This window comes from Prinia subflava, chromosome 5, assembly GCF_021018805.1.
Source record: "Prinia subflava isolate CZ2003 ecotype Zambia chromosome 5, Cam_Psub_1.2, whole genome shotgun sequence".
NCBI classification, from domain to species: domain Eukaryota; kingdom Metazoa; phylum Chordata; class Aves; order Passeriformes; family Cisticolidae; genus Prinia; species Prinia subflava.
Genome location: NC_086251.1, coordinates 37,254,348 through 37,277,307, shown reverse-complemented (window position 1 = coordinate 37,277,307; position 22,960 = coordinate 37,254,348). Strand labels below are relative to the sequence as shown.

The 22,960-nt window shown below is 35.3% G+C and overlaps 1 protein-coding gene across 1 annotated transcript in view; it reads right to left on the bottom strand.

Moving 5' to 3' along the window:
* Positions 1-11,827: 11,827 nt before the first annotated feature.
* Positions 11,828-22,960, bottom strand: part of AKAP6 (A-kinase anchoring protein 6) — a 211,873-nt gene continuing 200,740 nt past the window's right edge. The window contains exon 12 of the mRNA XM_063398890.1: positions 11,828-21,440. Within this exon, the coding sequence (XP_063254960.1) occupies positions 18,018-21,440 (3,423 nt within the window). The 3' untranslated portion in view covers positions 11,828-18,017. The remainder of the gene's footprint in view (positions 21,441-22,960) is intronic.

Sequence of the window (22,960 nt, the reverse complement as noted above, 5' to 3'; positions counted from 1 at the left end):
GTAAAGATGATGTTTTGCTTTCTTCGGAAGAACATTATGTGATGTGGAGAAATTCAAGAGCAAGATGTAAAGATCTTCTCAATTCCTAGCTTTTCCTTGTAACCTGGATGGAAGTTGCCTGCTTGAGTTTTAGTTATGAAAAGGACCTTTGTAAAGCTTGCTCCATGGGCTCAGAAGGACAATCAGCTATCATTCCCACATTTAGGGATCCTTAAGGGTTCCTCCCAGACTTGAGCAGCAACTTGAACCTGTTTTCGTTATAAGGCAGGCAAAGTTTTCCATTGAATAAAATTTTGGCTTAAAGCTCATTCTAACTGCAAAATTCTGTGTTAGCCATGGGAATAAGCACGAAGTATTAGTCTGCCTAGATTTCAATAATTTAGCCTCTGAGGCACCCAATGTTTCGCCAAGTAGTTTGAGGGAATGTTTAAACAGAACTTTTCCATGTGTTAAACAAACATTGATGACTGACAGTAAAACATAAGTTAAAGTCATAAGAAAAATAATCACAGAATCCATTCCTATGATAGAGCGCTTTCCAAAGGTACATGAAATCCCATACAAAGCTAAACAATGTAGCCCATTACTGTCAGAATTTCTTCTATTTTCTTGGCCTTAGATACTACATGACTTGGCACATTTGAAAAAATATTTTTGCATAGCTGTGAAGTGCTTGGCCCTAATTTGAGCTTCCCACTATGGGGAAGTTTATCACGTGACACCTCGATGGTTAACTACTCTGTCAAAATGGAAGTATTTGAAAATGTAAGTAATAGCTGGGTTTTGTGGTAACTTTGGGAGTTTTATCTTGCCAGTAAATCTATTTGAAATCTATTTCTTTGTTACCTCTGCTTAGAACTTCTCTTTCCCCTCTCCTTGCTCTTTAAAAATGAGGTTAAACTTAGATTTTAGGTCACAGAGGAGAAGTACAAAAATCAGTAACTACTTCACACTGTGCCTTATAAGAACCGCTTCATTTATCCAATGTTGATGTTTTATCAAAGAACTGAGAAGCAACGAGTTTAACACGCACTAGTTAATAAAAAATGGCATATCATTTTGATTGACAAATAATTCATCTTATCAGTATATGATAACCTGAAGACTTCAGTGTTAAGTCAAAACTTTATTTATTTCAAGACCTTAACATTCTAGAATAGCTTTAGGATATGTTTTACTTGGTTCTAAGAGGAATAAAAGTAGTTTAAACTCAGCTAAGATACTTCTACAAATTGCTTTAGTGCCACAGTAGTGTCTTCAGAACTCCGAGTAAGGGTCTCTCTTCATGCAACATTTTGTATTTGTACCCTGGTGGAGTGGGCCCTGCCAGCCAAGCCACGAATACACATGGCTTTGCAACCTGCCAGTCCCCTGCAACGTTCCAGCACCCAGAATGAAGTTGTTTATGGGAACCAGAAATTAAATGGGGTTAGTTCATTTCAAGCAATAGTCAAAAAACAGAGAGCAGCTCAAAATGAAAAGCAGAAACAGCTTTCTCCTTTCTAGAATCTCGCAGACCCATGGGTAAGGCTCCTAGGTGCGAAGGCCATACTGGTACTAAAGATAGAAACTGGGGAGGTAGTAAAAGAAGCAAACAAGGACTCCAAACCCTACCCCAAATTCAGATCCAGGTTCTAAGAATTGCTTCAAAATGTAAAATTATAGGCACTTGAAATTGTCCTTTCAATTTCTGTATTCAGTTATTATGCTTTCACTGGCTCATATGAAAGAGAAAGAAAGAGAGGCATAACTGAGGCTGGAAAACTAGCAAAGAGATGAGGAAAGCACAGTCCTGTTCTCTTTGTTGCACCTCCCTGCTATAGAAAACTCACTGCTTCTTTTGCAAACTTGAGAGAGGTCAAAAAAGAAGAACAAATGTGACCCCTAGAAAATAATCTCTTTCATCCCCCTTGCTCTGCTAAGGATACACTTCTTGTCTTGCAAATGGAGCCGTTTGACAATCATTGCGCTCAGCGTCTGGTTAAGCTTCATCTTTGGTTCTAACAACTAGTGCACTTTTGACCTCCCTGTGCTGTCGTAGACATACAGTGGCAAAAAAGGTCATGGAAGAACTTTTCCACAAAGATTATAGTCTGGCAAACCTTTTCCTCTGGGCAGCATTAGAACCTGGATATTGGCCTTATTGGACTGATTTTAAGGAAATTCAAGGTTGCTACCGTGTAAGCAAAGACTGTCTCTCTTCTACTGCTGCTGTGGAGCCCCATACTAGTCCCCTTTCTGAGACACAATTTTCTCTACTCTTTCTTCTGTGTATTTATGGTCAGCTTTCTGTGCCTTTCAAAAGGGAGGGGAATAAGAGTTTATTGTTCTCTACAAAAGTATGGGCTTGTCTAGCTGTGGTGAGAGCAAAGAGGCCAGTAATGACTGGGACAGGAAAAGTAACTTTCTGGAATTACTAAATTATTCAGCTGTCCAGAGTTCATATACAAGCACTAGAAATACACCGAGTATTAAATATATAAAAACATTAAAGCTTCTGGTTTTACACTAATAAAAACTAAGCCTTTCAGAAAAGTCTTGTATAAATACTCTTAACTCTTAAGTTGTAAAACAAGTTAATAGTGCAATAACTATTTCATTTTTGTCTTAAAAAACATTAAATGCTTAGTCTTGCACAAGTGGCCAGGAATTGAAACCCAGGCACTAGTCTATCATCTAACCTAGGAGAATTATCAGAAAGATCCATTTAAAGATCTTTTCCTGTAATTGTTGATTTTTTTCATGTTTATATTCTAATACACATGATATACTACAAATAAACTTGGTCTCTGTCATTAGTCAGTACTAAAGGGCAATTTGTCATGTATTACACTGTGCGTTTAGCAGCTTGAATTGTGAAAAGGATCTAAATTCTGCAAAATCTAGAGTTGGCAGCAATGATCACAAATTGCAATGCAAATTAAAATATATAGCTAGTCAATGTATTATTTAATTGATAAATTTCTTTAGAACACAGGCATTCATATTTCCTTTTTCCAAAATATTAACAACCATAGAAAGTAAAGATTTAATTATGAAACAAATTGTTTTAAACCTTCTATTTCTAACTGAACCTTGAAACAGATTTTTGTGTCTACAATGAGATAATGAAAAATAGTAAGTAATATGCAACAGCATGTCAAGCTTACCATATTTAAAATGCTAGAATGCTACATAGCTAAACGTATTGACAGATAACAAAGTATAGATTGGATGAAACTGCCATAGCACGAGGAAATCACTATGCCCTTTTAAAGCAGACAGTATGCAAAGGTGCTCAAAGATTTGTACTAAGCAAAGGCACTGCAAAACTTCTTTCAATCATTTGTCAAACTTCCAACAGGTGCTGACCATCTGACTCTTTAGGAAGATTCATCCCACTTCATTAGCACTTTTTTGAGTTCATGTTAATTGTTACTGGTTTCCATCTATGTAATGGAAAATTATCTTGCATAAAGACTGGCTATTTATGGGGCCACTGTGGCATTGTTTTACACCATAACAATACTGCCTTTTTAAGCAACTTTATCTTAATCTCATCCAGTTTCCCGTATTGTATCTTGTCTCATCACTTATTTATTTATACACTGCTTTGCCCTAGTGTGTGTAAGACCTCATGATCCAGATTCCACTTTCCAACACTGCAGAGGAAGAAGTACTCGATGATCTTTTCCCCCTTTCATTCTAACCATGTTCTCTGTGTTGAGAACAGAATTTCGTGATATACAAAACAAACCAAGAGAGTCTGTAGCCTGCTTTATGGTATAGGCATTACTAGTAGATGAAACAGCAAGAGCTCCTTTTTGAGAATCACTATTTATGGATCCTTGTGTAGGAAGAGCTTGGCTTCACTAAGATTGTCACAATGAAATTACACTTAGGGACTTCAGACCTATCTTTAAAATGGATGGGCAGAAATGGAAGAACTTTATACTATGTAGGTTTGCTTCTTTTTAAAATTTGGCTGATGAGAAACATATGATGCATTTATTTGAGAAAAGGAGTACAGAGGAAATTTTGGGGGGTAGTTTGTTTCGACCTTTTAGTAACGAACAGATATTCTCCCAAAAACTACTGTATTGTTACATCTAGTGCAAGGCAAAAATAACAACAGAAGGACTGGGGAAAATTACTCAAATCAGTGTTCATTTGAATGTGTTGGTGTGTTGTCTCATTGGTAATGAAGCATAAGATAAGGACATTTTTATCCAAACTGATGTTTCAGCTAATAATATTGTAAAGATGATATATTTACAGGACAGTTTTTAGATCCAAGTATGTAATTTTAGACATTGCAATAGTTCTTTTAGTAGCCCACACCTACCTTGAAAAATGTTTTCCTTTGTTGTGCAGAAGCCACACCAAATCTCTCCGTGTGCTGGCTTATATACATCACTTATCAAATCCTACTTTCCAAGGAACTGATCTGTGATTCCATTCTTCCCTACTAAAGACTGTCAGCTGCCATTCACCAGGCTGTCTGGGAAGTTTCTCTCACATTTTTAAGCTTTTGTTTTCCAGCTCAACACACATATTCCGTGCTGAAAGTCAAGCTTTTCCCCTGAGGCCCATTTTTCCACAGCACCAGATCTCCATGCGTTTGTTGCAGATACTAAATAACTGCAGTTCTAATACCTCTAAAAATGTCATGTCAAACTTCTTTTTAGAAGAGCTGGATGAAATCTCAGCTCCTGCTCACAGAAGCCAAGGTTCAGCTGCAGATCTGTTTTGATGAAATCTCAGCCACTGTTCACAGGTACCAGTTGCAGAAGGTGAGACAGGGCAAACCAAAAACATTGTTCTGGCAGTGGCAAAAGTGACAGGAAGTATGTTCCTGATTTTTTTTGTCTTTGCATAAACTTCATGAGTATAAAATAAAAAATAATTATTAGAATGTAAATTTCTAAAATTTACATGAAATTTCTTCATATCATCATTTTAATTTTACGAAGCTTAAGACATATTTTGAGATAAATTTCATTAGTGTGTTTGCTGTCACAATAAGGATCAGTAAAGGTAAATATTGCTGATCACCATTGAAAAGAACATAAAAAAATAATTTTAGTGTATCTCATGTTCTAAAAGAACCGCCTGAGTCTTTGTGTGAGAATATATAAATTTGCTTACAGTTGAAACTGTACAGGTTTTTTCTAAGAAAATTTTTAATTTAAGAATTCCAGTTGCATGCAAAACATGATTTCTCTCTGGGCTTGTTTTAAAGACTCGTGAAGTCTTTAAAACATAAAAGTCCTAGTACAGAATTGTCTTGATTGAAAAAAAAAAAGTGCATATTATTGCATAAAACTTTCAAACTACCATGAAAGTCTAAGACAAATATAATTATTATCAGTTTATCACCTCAAATGTGTTGTTGTAAATGTCATTATATCAGATGAGTTTGAAAGCAGTTTTCCATTTTGCACTTTATTTGACAAGGTGATTCATTGTGTAGAGCAGTTTAAGATGTCAGTCCCCATGGAAAGAATGGAGCTGTACTGATGTGCTCGTAAGCATTCCTCCATTAAGGTATGTGATTAAAAAAGAGGTATTCTTCCGAAATATTGTTACCCAATTGGCCTGAAATATGAGTGTTTTCTTTATTGAAATACAATCTATCACAGTCAACTCCATCTAACTAAAAACGTATATGTTAAATGCAACATATGAGAAGCTGGTTATATTTATTCACAAAATCATATTTGTGATAAATTTTTATGCTGCAACATAATGGCTTGTCAAGTAATTAAAATAATTTGGTTCTGACACCACATTTTCATTTTCAACAGTGGAATGATGAGTAAGGAAAAGATACCCAGACATTTTCTATGTATTTTGTATGTGCATTGAGTCTGTTGTTGGCTCATTTTTGATTACCTTAGAGAAAGGCAGAAATCTTCCATCTTGCTTTAGCCAATTTTGCATTGAATTTGGAAAATTTCCCCTGTCCTTTAAGCAGACAACAGATTTCATCATGGAGAATTAATTTTGCTCTCCACTGTCATTCATTCGGACTAACCTCCTCTCTTAGCACAGCTGCCTATTCTATATTTACACTCCTTTACATTCTCACTAAGCTATTTAACTCAATAATTTAATGAGAAAATGAAATTCCATAGAATAATTCTATATCATATGAAGGAGTATAGTATCTCCTTCCATTATGTCTGAATTCACAACCATTCCATTTCCATGAGTGACTTATTCCACTTCCGTGAGTGTGGCTAGAAGAAGACAGATTTGTCTTAACCAAATCATTCATTATTTTGAATGCTATCAAGTCTATTATGTTACAAAATGCCATCAAATAGTTATAGATATATACTACAGGTGTAACTCAACTTTCCTTCTCTCCCTCCATTCTTCCTTTCCTTTCCTTTCCTTTCCTTTCCTTTCCTTTCCTTTCCTTTCCTTTCCTTTCCTTTCCTTTCCTTTCCTTTCCTTTCCTTTCCTTTCCTTTCCTTTCCTTTCCTTTCCTTTCCTTTCCTTTCCTTTCCTTTCCTTTCCTTTCCTTTCCTTTCCTTTCCTTTCCTTTCCTTTCCTTTCCTTTCCTTTCCTTTCCTTTCCTTTCCTTTCCTTTCCTTTCCTTTCCTTTCCCATGTATTTTACTTGTACACAGGCAACATTTACATTTCCAGATGCAGTATGTGGTATGACTGAGGACTGAGGTGCTGACACACCTGCTGCCTTTGTCTTCCTGTCTTACTGTGGCCATGAAGAGTGGTGAGTGGCACAGAAATATGTACTAACAAGTTACAATTTGACTTTTCTCACAGCTGACAATAATTACTGAGAACACATCCCTCCACCTCCAAAGAAATCACACAGATACCCCTCCCCCTCCGAGAAGAAACCTCCTCTACAACACCCTGTGTTTAATGCAATCAAATGTTAATTAACTGACAATGGTACACCTGATTGATATGCTTGGCATAACTGAACAGCAGATTCAGAAAAATGAGTATTCATGAATAGTATCACTTTACACTTTCCAATAACAAGTCTAGCAATAGAGATAAATCTCTTTCAAAACAGTGTATGCTCCTATTATTCTGCAAATACTTTAACCAAAGCTAGTTCTATCAACCATCCTTGAAGCTCCACCTCCTCCTCTACTTCTCTCTTTCTTTTATCAGCCAGCATGACATTTGCAGATCTGAATCCTCCCTCCAGCTTAGTTGGCACAGCTTCAGCATCATGTATCTCCAGTAATATTTGTACTCTAAAATTACTGAGTTATACAATTCTAACTTCAATTTTAACTTATTCCCCCACTTTCCAGAAATAAAATAATACTGCTTGCTATTGCAAAGGAAATTCCATTTTAAAGCACTGAAACACTTAGAATTCCTCCTGCCAGCCACTTTCTCTTCATTCCAAACCACTATGGCTCTGGTGCCATTTGCTCACATTTTAAAGCCTTACTTTTGAATTATCTATTACAAACGTAAGTTTCAAACTCTTTTTTTAGTTCCTGAATTGTGAAAGAAGAAAAGATACAAGTGGAGAAATGTTCAGCTTGGAAGACCAGGGGATAAGATATATACAATAAACAGCAGCAGGTATGAGAAACGTTTATGTCGTCATTTAAGGCAAACTCCTTACAGAGGAATCTTTCTTTAGCAGTCATATTAGTAGAGGAAAATTGAGCTCTATGTGCATGAAAAACTTTTTAAAGGCTTTGCCTCCACAAAATATGGCCAAAAGCAGCACTGATCAGCTCAGCTGGCACAGATAGCAACTCAACAGAACTATGACATCAGGGTTTTTTTATTCATGTGACCATTCCAACCATCAAAAAGATGTTTCCATAACTTTTTGGCACTTTGAAAAGCCCTACTTTGAGATAAGCAAAGCAAAAAATGTAGAGAATTGTCTAACATCAGTGTGTCAGGATAAATAATGATCAGTTAATAGAAATATAATAATGCTACTCAACCTGGAATATTCTTGATTAAACTACTGCCAGGGACTACTAGGATTTACAGAATGATTGCTTATTTTCTTTTCCTTTTATAATTTTTTTTTGTCTACCATTGTGAATTATTTAAAATTTGCTTGCTAAAATTTCTTTTTCAAGCCTGTTAGAGGCAGATGTTTCTCAGCCCAAATTTGGTCCACTTCCTTATGAAGAAACAACAAAATCCATGGCCTTCAAAAATGAATTCTACCTTCAGTTTTTTATTGAAGAGCTACAGAGCAGAAGTTCAGGTGTATATGCAGCATAGCCTATATGTGAAATTGTCATACCACCTTGCCTAAGGGCATGTTATTTTCAGTACTACTTATCTCCTCATGAAAAAAAGGAAACTATTTTGAATATATGGTTGATGTTCACTAGCAGTTCTTCCAAAGTCTGATTTTTTTTTCATTCTGTAAATGAAGTGCATCAAGAATAGTTGTCTTTTTCCACTGTTTCTTCAAATCTTGTCAAGTATGTTTTCCTTTCCCTGTCACTCTCATAACGTTTGGGAAATGCTACAACTAGATCCTTGCTGCATACAAAACATCCTTACACTAATTGCAAGAAAGAAAAACGTTTAAAATATTTCATCTATTTAAAAAATTATTTTCCCTTCCCCTTACAGAATGTCAGATGCATGGGGTCAACATAAGACAGAGGTAAAAATATTTACTTATTTAACTTTTCATATCATATTTAATTTTAATAGTATAATTCTGTGATTCCGGTAAATTTTAATAATTAGTTTGACAATAGGTATGATATCACAGTGATATTTGTAATCTAAAATTACTGATTTATACAATTCTAACTTCAGTTTTAACTTAGCTTATTTGTCCAGTCACCACAAATAAAGTAATACTACTTGCTAGTCCAAAGGAAATTCCATTTTTAAAGCACTGAAGCACTTAGAATTCCTCCAGTACACAGACTTAAGTGATGCCAAGTTCACTTATGGCGTAGTCCTTAATGACATTTCTAATATCAGAGATGAACATGTGTTTACTGAGCAAACAGTGGTCATATGAAAAATGTAAGATTTTCAGGTTGGTAGAAAAGGCATAAAAGACAAGCAACTCTGAAAAATCAGACACACAGCACCGAAGGCAATAGATCAGATGTCATTTGTTGGCCAAAAGCCCTCTCAAAGTGATGCTATTATTAGGAATAAGTTTGTTATAACTTGTCAGTGAAGGAGATTGACTTGGCTAAGAACTTGACATCCCTGTTAATCCTCTTGAGCCAAGTACAATCTGGCCTAAACATTAATAACCCCTTTTCTGTGCACAACAGCACCAAAAACTTTTCAACATTGTTCCTGATGTCTTTTGGCCAAATAAAAAAAGACCAAAAAAACAAAACAAAAACAGACCTCTTAGCAGATACATGTTATTCAAAATATGTTGTTTTCATCAACACAGGGGAATTGGAATATGTGTTGTGGAAGGCTATGTCCTCTGTGCATCCTGTTACCAAGGAGGAAGGTCGAGATGCCATCTAAATGACAACAACTCTTCATTTGAGTTTATTGCAGACAGAACAGGAACGATATGAGAATATTTTCATGTGTTTGCATGCTGATTGATGTGTACATATGTATAAAGTGAACAGCACGATCAACCATAAGAACATGGAGACACCACCTGACTTTCTTACCAGTACAGTGGTACAGATGCAGTATTCCACTAAAAAATCTTTTAGTTACCTTCGGAAAAATGCAAACCATTAAGAGAGAAAGACTGGGGACATGGCTTAGAAGGCTATCCATTTTTAAAACTAATGTGATTGAAAGAAAAGTTTTAAATTGTAGTCCCAGGCATGTATTTTAGCACTAGTGTTAGTGTGCACCCTCTTTGCTTAGAGCTGGAGAGCTCTGGCTCTCTGTGGGAGGAATGTGAAGTAGGCAGGAAAAGGAGATCCATGTGTCAGGGCCATTGCTGTCAAATGGCCTCCTCACACTTTGCAGATGTTGCTCAAGCACGAGCCAGTGAGTGTGTGGAATAAAAAGTAGCCTATGGAACTTTAGTAGGGAATAAATTCTGCAGAAAGCTTGCAGCATTCTTCTATGCCACAAAAGAATTTCACCAGCAGGAAAGAGTTCTATACAGGAGTCTCTGTGTGGGCTGATCTTAGAGGTACGCTTGGTACATTAACATTAGTTCTACACCATACCAATATTTTCCTTTAGGAAATTGCAAGAAGTTCCAGCACAATATGGCCACAGGCATGGCTTATGCTAAGAGAATAAACAGTCCTGTGGAATACATATATATATATATAAAACTGTTTCACTTAGAAATCAATTTTTATTGACAACAAAGTCAATTATGAGGATAAAAAATTTTTAAAGGGTAAATTTTTTTAGCCAAAAAAGGAGTAGTTGATAATGATAGGTCTTGTGTCACAGTCATAAAAATGATGACTTTATATCATGAGACCAAATATTATACATCTGGGATTACTAGTCAAATTAATCTCTCAGAGAGGAACCAAAGACATTCGAATTGTGACTATATAATATTCCAGATATTGTATGATTAATATGTGGTTTATTGATTTGACAAGTAATACTGTTTTCCCCCAGGAAAAAAGTGAATTTGTGGCAAATGGCCTAATAGAATGGTCCAAGTAATTGATGGAGCTCTGCACAGTCTGTTGGGTGAGATGACAGATCTGAAAAGCCTCTGAATTATTAGTTTGCCTGTTGTCACAGTGCAAGGTGTGACTATAGTCAAAGTAAGTTTAAAAAAATATAGCACAAACCAGAAAATACTAGGGAGAAAAGAAGAATAATTAAGTCAATTCCTCTGTAAAAACCATTTAAAAATCATGGTTGAGATAACTGATAAATAAACATAATTGTCACTGCAAAATTTTACTAAAATTAGAGTTATATTTTCAATTACTTTATATATTTATCTTAAAATACTTAAAATATAATAAAGTGGTCTTTAGATATATAGTTATACATTTTAGGTAATTATACGTTACCTTGTTAGACTTGTACATGATAAAAGATGTGCAAGTGCAGAAATCTCTGCAGATTCAAAAGGTTCACATAATAAATACTTCTTCTTACTTATAGTTAAAGATAAGCATTGTTACTGCTGCCCTACACACCTCATAGCTTGCCTAAGGCTACACTGTGAAAATTTAAATTGAGAGACAAATAATTTCCCTCTTGCATTAATAGGAAGCTGTTAATAATTTGGAAAACCTGAGACTGTTCTTAAATACCTGTTCCTTCAGCATTGCATGAATATATCTTCTGGTCAGTGTAGTTTCTCCCTGCTTATAGCTAAGCCTGTCAAACTGATGCACATTTTTTTAAGGAGGAATGCTGAAGCTTTTTGTTAAAGCATTTATATAGTTGGAAATATAATGATTAAAGCTGGCATCAGAGGGCATTACTTGTCTTTTAAATTTCCTGACATTCTTTGCCAATAGTGTTTTTAGGAGATGAATGGCATGTTTGCAGAATTAACTTCTAAGGCTGGCTGGTTGGCCTTTTTTGTCCACTCAATATAGTTTTAGCACAGGATAAAAGCACTTGAAATGTACAATCTAAGTCATCAAAACAGCCTACTGATAGAGTGTCTAGATAGAGCTTATTCAATAAGATTATGTAAATGAATGAAATTTTAAGAATTGGACAACAAACTGTTGCTGATAAATAATGAAAAAAAAAAGTTATAAAATACTATATAAGGTACTAATTATTTGTGTCTCCTTGTTTGGCCCAAAAGACCTACGGAATCTTTAATGCCAAAGTCCTTTACTTCTGATTTAGATAATACAAATCTTCACCAGTTAAGGAGTTGAATATCTCTAGGGAATATTTGCAAAGAGAACCATATTCTTTGGAATTTTGATAAAGCATTCTGTATTTGGAACGCAGGTAAAACAGATCACCAATTCTGCTTTTTTTTCCCCAATAAACTATGTTTATTATGCCAATTCTAATTACCATGCAATCTAATGGTTTTAAGGCTTATAATTTCCACATCACTGGACATCACAAACATGAAAGCATTTTATACTGTCATTATACATCAATGTTTGCAGTTGGTTATACATATATACAGAAATTATTCACACATCTTAACCTTGCTATTTCCTCTTTCAAACCAACATAATTTTACTGTGAAAGCAGCTTTTTAATAAATGGTATAAGAAATACAGCAAGGCACACATTTTTTAAAAACTTTTTTTCTCATTACCACCTCAAGAAGCATAAAAACCCAAAATGTTATACTTAATTCAGTAGAATGTCAACAGTTTCTAATATACAACACTATGTCGTTGTTTCTTGAAGTGTTGCATAGATTAAATTTTTAAATTAAATAAATAAAATGCCATTTATTGAAATTGCTTAATTTTTAGATGTATTGAATCAAGAGTACCAATGACTTCATTTTGCTGCAATCCAACAAAATAGTCACTTTAAAAGCAAAATATTTTCAATAAACTTATGCATTATACAGATAAATATTGAATTTGATACATAAAATAGAAGAGTACTGACAGGTACAATTCTGAAAAGATGAACCAGACTGATCGTGAATTCTGTAGAACTTTAAAGAACAGAACCAGTGGTAAGTAGTACAAGAGCATCCAATTTAGGAAGGGGAGATCATTAGAGGTAGCTTGGGAGAGGAATCCATATGAAAGCAAATGGCCTTGCTACAAAACAAAGTGATCACTGAAATAGGACTAGCATATGCAGCCTGACCACAAAGCCAACATGGACAAACCACATTTGGAAAAAAAATTATCTTGGGAGTCAGTTTAATGAAGGGCAGTGATACAATGGAATTGGAGGTCATCCCAGGGTTTACAGGATGAACCTGCACCTGAATTGCAGCCAAGTTTCTAAAAGGAAACAGAAAAGTAATAGTAGGTTACAGAAAATGAAGTTTTATTTGCAAAATATAGGTCTTCCAGAACAATAATAGATAGCCATTAAATGGTAGCATGCCAGAGCCTTTAATGCAGAAGCATACAGTAGGCAAAAAAAAAATACTTTTAACAGCCTGAGGTACAAGTTAGTGTAAAAAAAATGAATTGATGTAGTCACTAGTTTTCATAAAGACTTCGCTTCCAAAGAAACAAGGCTTCATCACATTGGACCTTTTCTCTGGATTTTGTCCTCATCTTTACCTATGAACTTACCTTCAGCACACAGAAGTGCACCAACCAATGAAAACATGAAAATTTTCAAAAGTCAAGCAACAAAAAGATCTATCCAACAACTACTTTAATATTGTGCAAACACTATATAGTGAGACTTCAATGGAGAAGAGGAAAAGATTGTCACAGAAGTGGTCTGTGAATAGAATTGCCAGTATCATCACTGAATTTTTAAATTGTAAATAACTATTTTGACACTTTTAGTACCAGAAATGAGTTCAATTTGCCTACTATAGAATTATCCAGCTCAGAGTCTAGGGTGGAACTATTCAGCAAAGAGCATGGGCTTATGATGAGAATTATGAAGAAATAACTGTCAGAATACAGCTCAAAGATTAGTGCAAAGTACATCTCATAGGCATTTCCTGGGAGGCACTCCAGACATGCATTATGTGCCTTCCAAGTTAAGCAGGAGTATCTGGATCTATCCAGTTACCATCTCCTCTGATCTTCTTTGCTGTAACTGACCACATGCCTCCTCATTTATACAAGAAATACTCTTGAAAACAGTGAAAAGCTCAACCGTCTGTTTAGATATTAATGAAGAACTGATCTGAATAAAGCAGAAGATTGTATCAAAAGGTTTCTACAATTCTGGCATGAGTAAGAAAAGTCTCATTGATGGATTATGTCAAGGTTTTAAAAAATGATGTAATTCATAGACTTAAGACAAGATTCTCTGTTTATTTAGCTTTTTTAAATGCAGGTACTGTAAGGAGCTTAAAAGACTGCTTTAAACTCTATAAAGGAACTTTATATTATTTACTTCCCTATAAAAATCTCTAGGAAAAAAAAGTAAGCAAATATTTAGATTATTATTTTAGTTCCAGTCTCTAAAAGTAAATTATTATATACTAACCATTATGTAAACATGGGGTTTTTTTCTCCTGTAGTAAATAAATAACTAACAGTCCTTTGCATTTATGTGCCATCTTTTATCTGTGGATCTCAAAATACTTTTACATAAATAAGCTATTCTTCATAAGTGCCATCGATCCTTATTCTCATTATTTTGTTGCAAAAAGAAAACTGAGACTAGGAAGGAAAAAGTCATACAAAATATCTATTGCTGAGCAGGAAATAAGAGTCAGGCACTTTGAGCACCAGTGCTGGGTTTTTCCTGGTGATAGTAAGTGGCAGAATATTCTATCTAATATTCCAGCACTTTCAGAAAAAAATCAATTTAGCTTTCTTAAGTGCTAGTGAATTATTTTTCCCTAAATTAAATTAAAACTTAAATTTAAAATACAGACATAGGGAAATAGCTTTTTGGATTTACTTGTAAGAACTAACACACAGAATTCTAAGGCATCCTCTCGAAAAGACTTTGGATAGAACACATAAATGTCCTGAATGTATCGATCTCTGTGCATATTGAATTTGCAACTACAAGTTCCCATCCCATTGGTGAGTCATGGGTCACAGTGACTGCAGAAGATCACATGATCTCATGTACAGATAGATCTTTCAAGGTGACCCCCAACTGAGAAATAAAATCACCACAGCTTTATGATCACCTCTGCTGAAGAACTCCGTGGTGGCTCATGTGAAAGACTTGTCACTGATGTCAGATATATTTTTGAGCCTGCCAATAGAATTGTTACAATTTTCCCACAATGGTCTTTGGTTGTTTATGCTTTGGTTTGGTTTGCTTTGGTGGGAGTTTTGTGTTCGTTTCCCCCTTTTTGTTTGTTTGTCTGAGGGGTTTTTTTTGTAGCACTGTTAAACAATGGGATCACAACATTTGACAAAAGTATTTATTCACTATTAGTTTTATTCTCCTGTACAGCCAAGGTAAATACTAAAGCAATACAAAATCAACCTACATTTGAAACCATGCCTTTTTCAGCTTTCAATTCTCACTATGCTTTTAAGGTACACATATAGATTTTTTTTCTAAGTATTGCAGCTACACATGGAATTACACATTTAAATGAGCTTACAGCACAGGTGCTTCAGGAAAAATAATGGTGTTTGCCATTTATCTTTCAAATTAAATAATGTGTTTTTAAATAGTAACTTTTTTCATAATACACTTATGGGAACAACATTTATCTGTCACATTTTAAAAGATGTATTAGTAATAAATGTAAATTACCTTTGGAAAATCAGTAATTAGCCTCATCAAAAAATAAACAATCTGCCACCAAAAAGATAATCTTTAGCATAGTTAAGTATAATAACTGTTATTTGAATAAGTTAACAAATTAGGATAGATTGCTTCTGTAATTCATTCCCCATAGCATGAGAGATGAAGTTAAAGCATCAAGCTTGTGAATGGGGGAAGGGAGCTCAGACTTTAGTGAAACCAAACCTAGCAGCTCAGATTTTCATTTTTGGTGTGTCAGAGATAAACTATATGTATTCCAGAACTTTACTATTGGGAATAATACAGTAGATAGTTTCCATGGAAGTAATGCTGTATGTACAAGTTAAGAGCCAGTGTATCTTCCTACATTTAAGAAGTGGGAATGTAGTGTGAAAGGCTTTGTTCTCTTAAAATAATTTGTCAGCCTCTAGGCAAAAGTGGAAGCTATAACATAACCCTATTAAGTTGTTGTATCCAGATTCTGCATTATATTTTATTGCATTGTGGGGCATTTATTATTAAATCTATCCTCTGTGTCCAATCTTAGACCTCACACAAACTGTGTATTTTCTTATGGAAAAAAAAAAAAATCTGGCTACCATGCAAGTAACTATAAAGTTGTGAAGAGTGAGGTAAGTTTAGGCAGTATTTTGAGATCCTCAGAGCAAGAGTACTAATAAATTGAAAAGACGTGTCATTATCTTCATCAGTGAAATAATGAGAACAAGGATAAAATCACACTCACTACAGCAAGTGTTCTTCCTCAAAATAATATTATAAAAATGAGTGAAAAAATAAGAAAACTAGTAGAACAATAACTTGGAAAGCTTATGTTTACATCAGTTTCAGTTAACAATCTCGGACTTTTGTCTCAATTTCCAAACAGAGACTTCTATATACACATAATTATTTTAATTTAACTGTAGAATACACAGAATCATCTAAGAGTTTTGTGATTCATAGTTGATTTCCATTGCTTCTCCAGTTGTTTGGATGTGTCCAAGTATTAACCTAATAGGCAATCAGCAGGTCATAAGAGTCTATTACAAAGCCATTCCAGATATATCTCTTTGCTATGATGGTTCCAAGATAATGCATTAGTCAAACAGAGATGTGTTGAGATAGCAGTAAGCTGTAGACTATTGCTGTCATAACCTAAAGGCTTTGCTAGATATATATATGTGAATGTGGGAATGCTGGGTAAACTGTCAATAAAAGGAAAGCGCAAAGCTTAGAAATGTAACAAAACCTAAAATTAGGAAGTTAGATCTTTAAGAGCAGCAAAGAAATCTATTTTGTGTAAAACAGATGAAATCCTCTGCTACAGCTACATAGTTTGCCATAGGAGAACACTAATGTTTTCCCTGGGCAGTGATGAATAACAGCCTTTTCTCCTGGCAACATCATGGAATCATAGCATAACTTGGAAGGAAACTTAAATATCAACTGGTCCAACCTCCTATTAAAAGGAAGGCTATTTTCAAAGGTAGAAAAGATTATTCAGGGCCACATCCACTTGAATTTTGAAAATATCCACAGGTGGAGATTCTAGAACTCCTGAAGGAAACCTGTCCCATGCTTAGCCTTGTGTTTTATTGGAAATTCCCTTGCTACAGCTTCTAGCAAGCATTGGCAATTTGGCAATTTGGAACTGGATTGGCATTTGGATTTGCTGTTCTGGCTGTGGTCTGCTGGAGGAGTGTTTCTAAAGACTAGTGGCATTTGACAGAGCTGTGCTGGGTTTTGGGTCACCAAATTAGTGAGACTCAAAACAGCACTGCTGCATACTAGGAATTGTTTCAAAATTTGTTTTGTAGATACTCCTCTGTTATTAAACGTGCAGTTATTGTTCGACATTTATGTGAGGTCAGAAATTCCAGATCAGAAATTTCCAGGTAAGAATTTCCAGAACTTTTGAATATTGGTAGAGATCAGGACCATCTTTTTTGCCTTAGGTTCCATCATCTCATTCATATTTCAAAATGCTTACCAGAAAATAGAACCAAAGGTTGCAGTACTGCTGGGTGACTATCAATTTCTTTCTCCATTTCCCTCACATTATATTCTCTCTCCATACCCTCACATCACTTTCATTATGTTGTAAAGAGAGCTGTTTTGGAAACCTCAGCTTTTGGCCTAATGCTATGTTGTAATAATTATGTTCTTAATAATGGCTTACTGAATTAAAATCATGGCAAACTGACATCAAGAAATGACTTATTATCTCTTTATTCTCCAGTCTGCTTAGCTATTCTTCATGATTCTCTAGAAATACTGTAGAACTCCAACTCAATGGTCAAACGAACTAGTTCTTGTAGAACTGGAAGTTCAGCTTTATCAAGTGCTTTTGAACCCCTCCTAAGACCAGCTGACTGCAGAGAAAGGCATCAATGAGCAGAGGTCGTTTCTGGTTCCCTCAGTTGAGGAGGGAAAGGAGGTTGATATATTATGTTTGAAGAATTCCCAGGTTCTGAAAGATAGCAGACTTGTTCCAGAAGGGAGCAGCTCCAGTCAGTGCAAAGCCAAAGGGCAAAAAGCAATTAGTATTCACTGCATTTGTTGACTAGTGACATGTAAACTGGGATTGTAGTGTAATCAAAACAAATTATACAGCACTATCATGAAACAGAAGCCCTGGCTGACAATTCATCTCCTTTCATTGTACAAAAAAAAAGTTTTAAAAAAAAGTTAAAAAAACCCAAAATTTAAAAAAAAGTGCAACTTGTAGAGTACATACCTGTTTTTAGAATTATCTATGTGTCTGGAGAGGGTTACATTCTATCTGTGCATATTTATATGTCTTTCCTTATGAAGTTTCAGGAGATTTTCTTCACAAGTAAGAGTTTTTCTGTTCTGATGCAAACCATCCTTTTTCTGTGAATGGCCAGGCTTTATCTGAAACTCTGTAGCTGAAGCCTCTTGAGAAGCAGCAACACATCCTCTTTTCTCTTCTGTTCCAGGTGACTTTCCTGCACTACTCTTTTTAGTGCTAACCTCTGGAGAATTCTTTTCCAAACTTTCATTTTGTCCATCTGAAAACAGCAAATCATCATCAGCATTTTTTGAATTACTTGATGCACATTTTTTGTTAGTATTTGGAATATTTATATCATTGTCATCCCCACATGAGAAAGATAAATCCCTACCTTCAGAAGAAGTTTTAACTTCTAATGACTCTGGAGTCACTTCACCTAGTGACTCTGCAGATGGTTCAGAAATAGGGTTAGAAATAGGTTGCTGCTGCTCAACTTGTGCTTCAGAAGAACCATTAGAAGTTGACTGCTGCTGCTGCCCAACCCGTTCTTCCTCAGGACAGGCTTCAAAGAAGCATTCAATATCTTCTCTCTCATCTGTGAAGTCCAGTGGCACAGGAGTGCTGCTCTTTTCCTCTATGTATTTGATTACCTCTCCACAGTCACTATCATGAGAAGAAAGTGAAAGATAAGAATAGAAGTCCCCTTTTCTTAGCTGGATGGGTCTGTGAGAGTGTTCTAACACTTTTTCCTTGATCTGTGCTAATGAAGCTGGAGAAGGTGACTCACATTCAGGTTGTGACTTACTTTTCAAAGCTGTTGATGCCATGTCTATTATCTCCCTCACAAAATTGTGTACTGAGCCATCTTCTATGCCTTTTTTATCAAAATCAGCAGATTCACAGTTACAGCACAAATCAAGACCATTGGCTGATGAGTTGCATTCTGCTTCACTGGATTTCAAGGCTGCACAGCAATCAGAAATTTTTTCAGTGATGTTTATTCTATGTTGTTGACCACTAGGTAAGGAAGGCTGTAAAGCTGTATCTTGTATGCCTACAGAATTAAGTTCTGAGGAAGATTCAAGGCAAGGCTTTTTTGCAGGAGAGGAAGCAACAGAGTGATGATCAGGCTGAAGATAACTTTGACATTCTTTTGGAGGGTTCCTGGATCCAGTTGAGGACAGAACAGTCTCCTTGCCATCCATATGTGAATCATCTGAACTGTCTGTAAATGCTTCACAGATACCGCATTCATTTTCAGCTTCTCTGACATCAAGTGATGCATGAGTTTTGGGGGTTGCTGCTACTCTAACAAGACCTTCCTTTTGACTGCCAAGAGTACTTTCGACATTGCCATTCTCCATATCATCCACAAGCTGATCCTTCACCATCTGAGAGATGTCTTTCATTGGGTGACTCTTTGTCCCTTTTTCATGATCACATGGTATATTCTTACTATTGCCATTATTTTCTGATATTTTCTGTACTGAACCATTCAACAGTGTTTCAATGCTTAAAGTATCAGTGGCCTTTGATGTCTCATTACTAACTTCTTTACTGCGCTGAATTTCATCACTGAGGTTACTTTTTCTTTTCTCCCTTGTCAAGGAAAATTTTGGTCTAATCCAGGTTTGGAGCTCATTTTTTATATAATCAAGTCCTGAAATTAAATTGCATTCTTCATAAATATCCTCATCAGTTGCTATACTGGAGTCGTCATCTTCATCTTTGATACCTAGCTCTTCCTCAGTTAAGGTAAGGGTGGAACTTGAAAGCAAATCACTGTCATCTTCATCATCAGTACAAGCAGAAGTGCAGGAGACATTAACAATCATGCTGACATTGACATCGCTCTCATCAGCTACAGATCTATTAAGATGTTTTCTAAATGATGCATTTGAATCTGGTATTTTATTTCTGTGTAGTACAATGTCTTCAGAGCAGAGAGAAAGATCCTCACTGCTGCTGAGTTCAGTGAGAGAAGCTGCTGAATCTTCATTGATTGAAGATGCAATATCTAAAGACAGCTGTCCAGTAAAAGACATTTTTTGAGAGCTACTTTGGAGTGTTATATCAGAGATGCTGCGTTTTATTTTTTGTTCTGAAGGACTCTGGATATTCTCCAAGCGATTCAAAAGATCTAATGTCCTTTTACTGAGCTCTCCAACAGAATCACTGCTTGCACTTATGTCTCCAGAGCCATGGTGACTAAAAAGATCTTCATTGCTTTTGTAGGAAGTCAGCCAGCTCTCCAAAGAGGCACTTCGCTGAAGACCATCTCCACTTTTAAAAATACCTGAGCTGAACAAATCACCTACTACAGACAGAGATTCTAAAGAAGAACTATGAGATAAAGTTGAAACCTGTCTTGTATTCTCTGTAACAGGTAATTTTCTTACAGTTTCTGCAGATTTACAGGAATTGGGATCTGATTCTCCACAGATACTTGCCAGAGCATTATCATGAATAAACCCATCTGGTTGTGACTCTCCAGACTTATGTTCAGATTTACCAGGTATTTTGTCAAAACAAAAGTCATGAAAAAAACTACCCTCTGTATGTGTTTTTTCAATCTGCGATTGTTTCATTATCACTGGTAATTTGAATTTGGAGCCTTGAAGATATGAGTAATCATAAAATGTAAACACATCAGGTTTTCCTTGCAATTCTTCTAGACAACCAGGCTTAGACATAGTAATGCTGTCCAAATCCTCATCATTTTCACTTCCACAACATGCAGAAGGAGCCAATTGGAAATCAGCTGAAAGACTAGTGTGATCTTCTTCATCTTGCTTTAGTTTTGGTTTTATTACATTATCCACTTGGCTTTCCACATTCCCAGTTTCAGGATTACTCTGACTGCTTTCAATATCATTTAGCAAAAAAATTTCTGAATTATTTGTAGTTTCTGTATCACATTCACTCACTATCCCACTCTCACTCTCAGAATGCCTGCTTATGTTCCCACTCTGATACATGCTATATGGTTTTGCCAATGTGGTACCTCCTATTAGATCTGGCAGGGATTTGGTAGATGAAAATGATGAGTCTTTACTGAGACTTTTGTTTAAAAGGTTAGACTGCATTACACTGGAGAGTCCGGATGTTTTTTTCAAAAAAGGCATATGTTTTTTTTCTGATAATTCAATATTATGAAGGCTATAGACCTGATAGATGTGAGGATTTGGAGGGGAAGTAATGTTGGGACAATATAGAGAAATTCCATGATTATTGATACTTTCATCTTCATTCACATCATTATCACCACATCCTTCTGAAGCAGATTTCTGGTTTAGATCATCCTTGTTGAGCTCCTGATCAGGATCACTTAAGTCTTCATGAATACTGATGAGCTTATTACTTATGTCAGTTTCATCCCATTCTAGTGCATCTTCACTTGGACCATTTAGATCCATCAAACTGGGATCAATAACATTTAGAGGCTCCTGTAAAAGAAAAAGTCAAAGATTAAAAATATTCACAGTCATATTTTAAATATGCTTCCACTAAAATCATGTAAGTTAATGGAAGTGCATTTTTAATCACTAATAGGCTTTTAATTTTGTTATGTCTTGTGTGGTATTAAAATGATCAATTAAAATAAAACCTGTTACATTTTGAAAGAGTTCCTAGACTTCTTACACTTTTTCTTATTTGCTGTCAAAATATAATACAGAAATTTGACTTTAATATAATTAATTGTGGTTAGTCACTTTATATATAAGATATAATAATATATATAAATATATAACTTGGAATCACAGAACTGTGTTAGTAAAAAATCTGCAATTATGTTGGATATATTAAAATCTTTCTTAGCCTGCTTGATTTTTAAATAGTTAAGATGTAAATGATTTATGAAAGGATTTTTGAAATATTTATAAAAAACTCCTGTGTAGTCAGCCTTAAAACAACAGATCACAAGTCTTGATGAATTTTTGTTAGAATTTGTATTTATTCTTTACTTGATAATAAAGGCAGTAGAAATGACTTCAGTAAATGAGACTAATGAACATTAATATGTTCAGTTGAAAGATCAAGTACTACATAAGTTTTAAATAATGTCTGCCCTGGTACTTTTCTCTGGAAAAGGACTGATAAATAAGTGAGAGAAACTTCATTTTCTTTTTTAAAGATTTGTAATTTTCCAGTAATATTTATTACGACTCAGAACATATGATAACAAGAATTGTTCCTTCTAGAAATGTGTGGAAGAGGAAGAACACCTTGACAACTTTTCTCACTCAGATGTGATTTGTCAAGTGGGCAACCGTACCAAACCACTTTAAGCCCTTGAAAACAAGACTGAAATGGTCCCTGATTTGGGGGCTGACCACAAATTAAGTTCACTTTATTTTTCTATTTCCTGAGAGGAGTCCATATTAGAGAAAGTTTTGCCCTTACAAGGAGTCATGTCATAGAACTGTTGACTAATGTAGAAATGTTTCATTTAAATCATCTGAACGCTGAACAGTGATCACTGTATCCAGAAACACAAACAATTCTTGCAAGAAACCTTTCAACTCTGATTTCTGCCTTTTTTTAATTTTCTTTGAGCAAGTGATGTTTTTCAAATACAGCATTGACATCATGCCAAACAGCAAGAGCAAGCTCCAGCAAATATGAAGCAGATAAAATGAAGCTGTAGTCCAACAAAGTGCAGTTCTGCATAACTTAGTTACTGACTTAGATTTTTCAAGACCCGGCCAAGGTTAATTGTGCAGGGAAAGGCACGTACTTCCGACTTCGATTCTCAGCTGGAAACTCTCTTTGAAGTAGGAACTAAAGCTTCACAGCCCTTTTGTGAGCTCAGTAGTTAGGATACAGATTTTGGGCTGGGACACTTTGTCAGACTGGGCATAAGAGATATGAACCAAGCTATTCTCCAGGAGAAGCCCTACCGACATGCTGTTCTTAAAAGAAGCTTGCTTGTCCCATGCCATTTTACATAAAACAAATATTAATT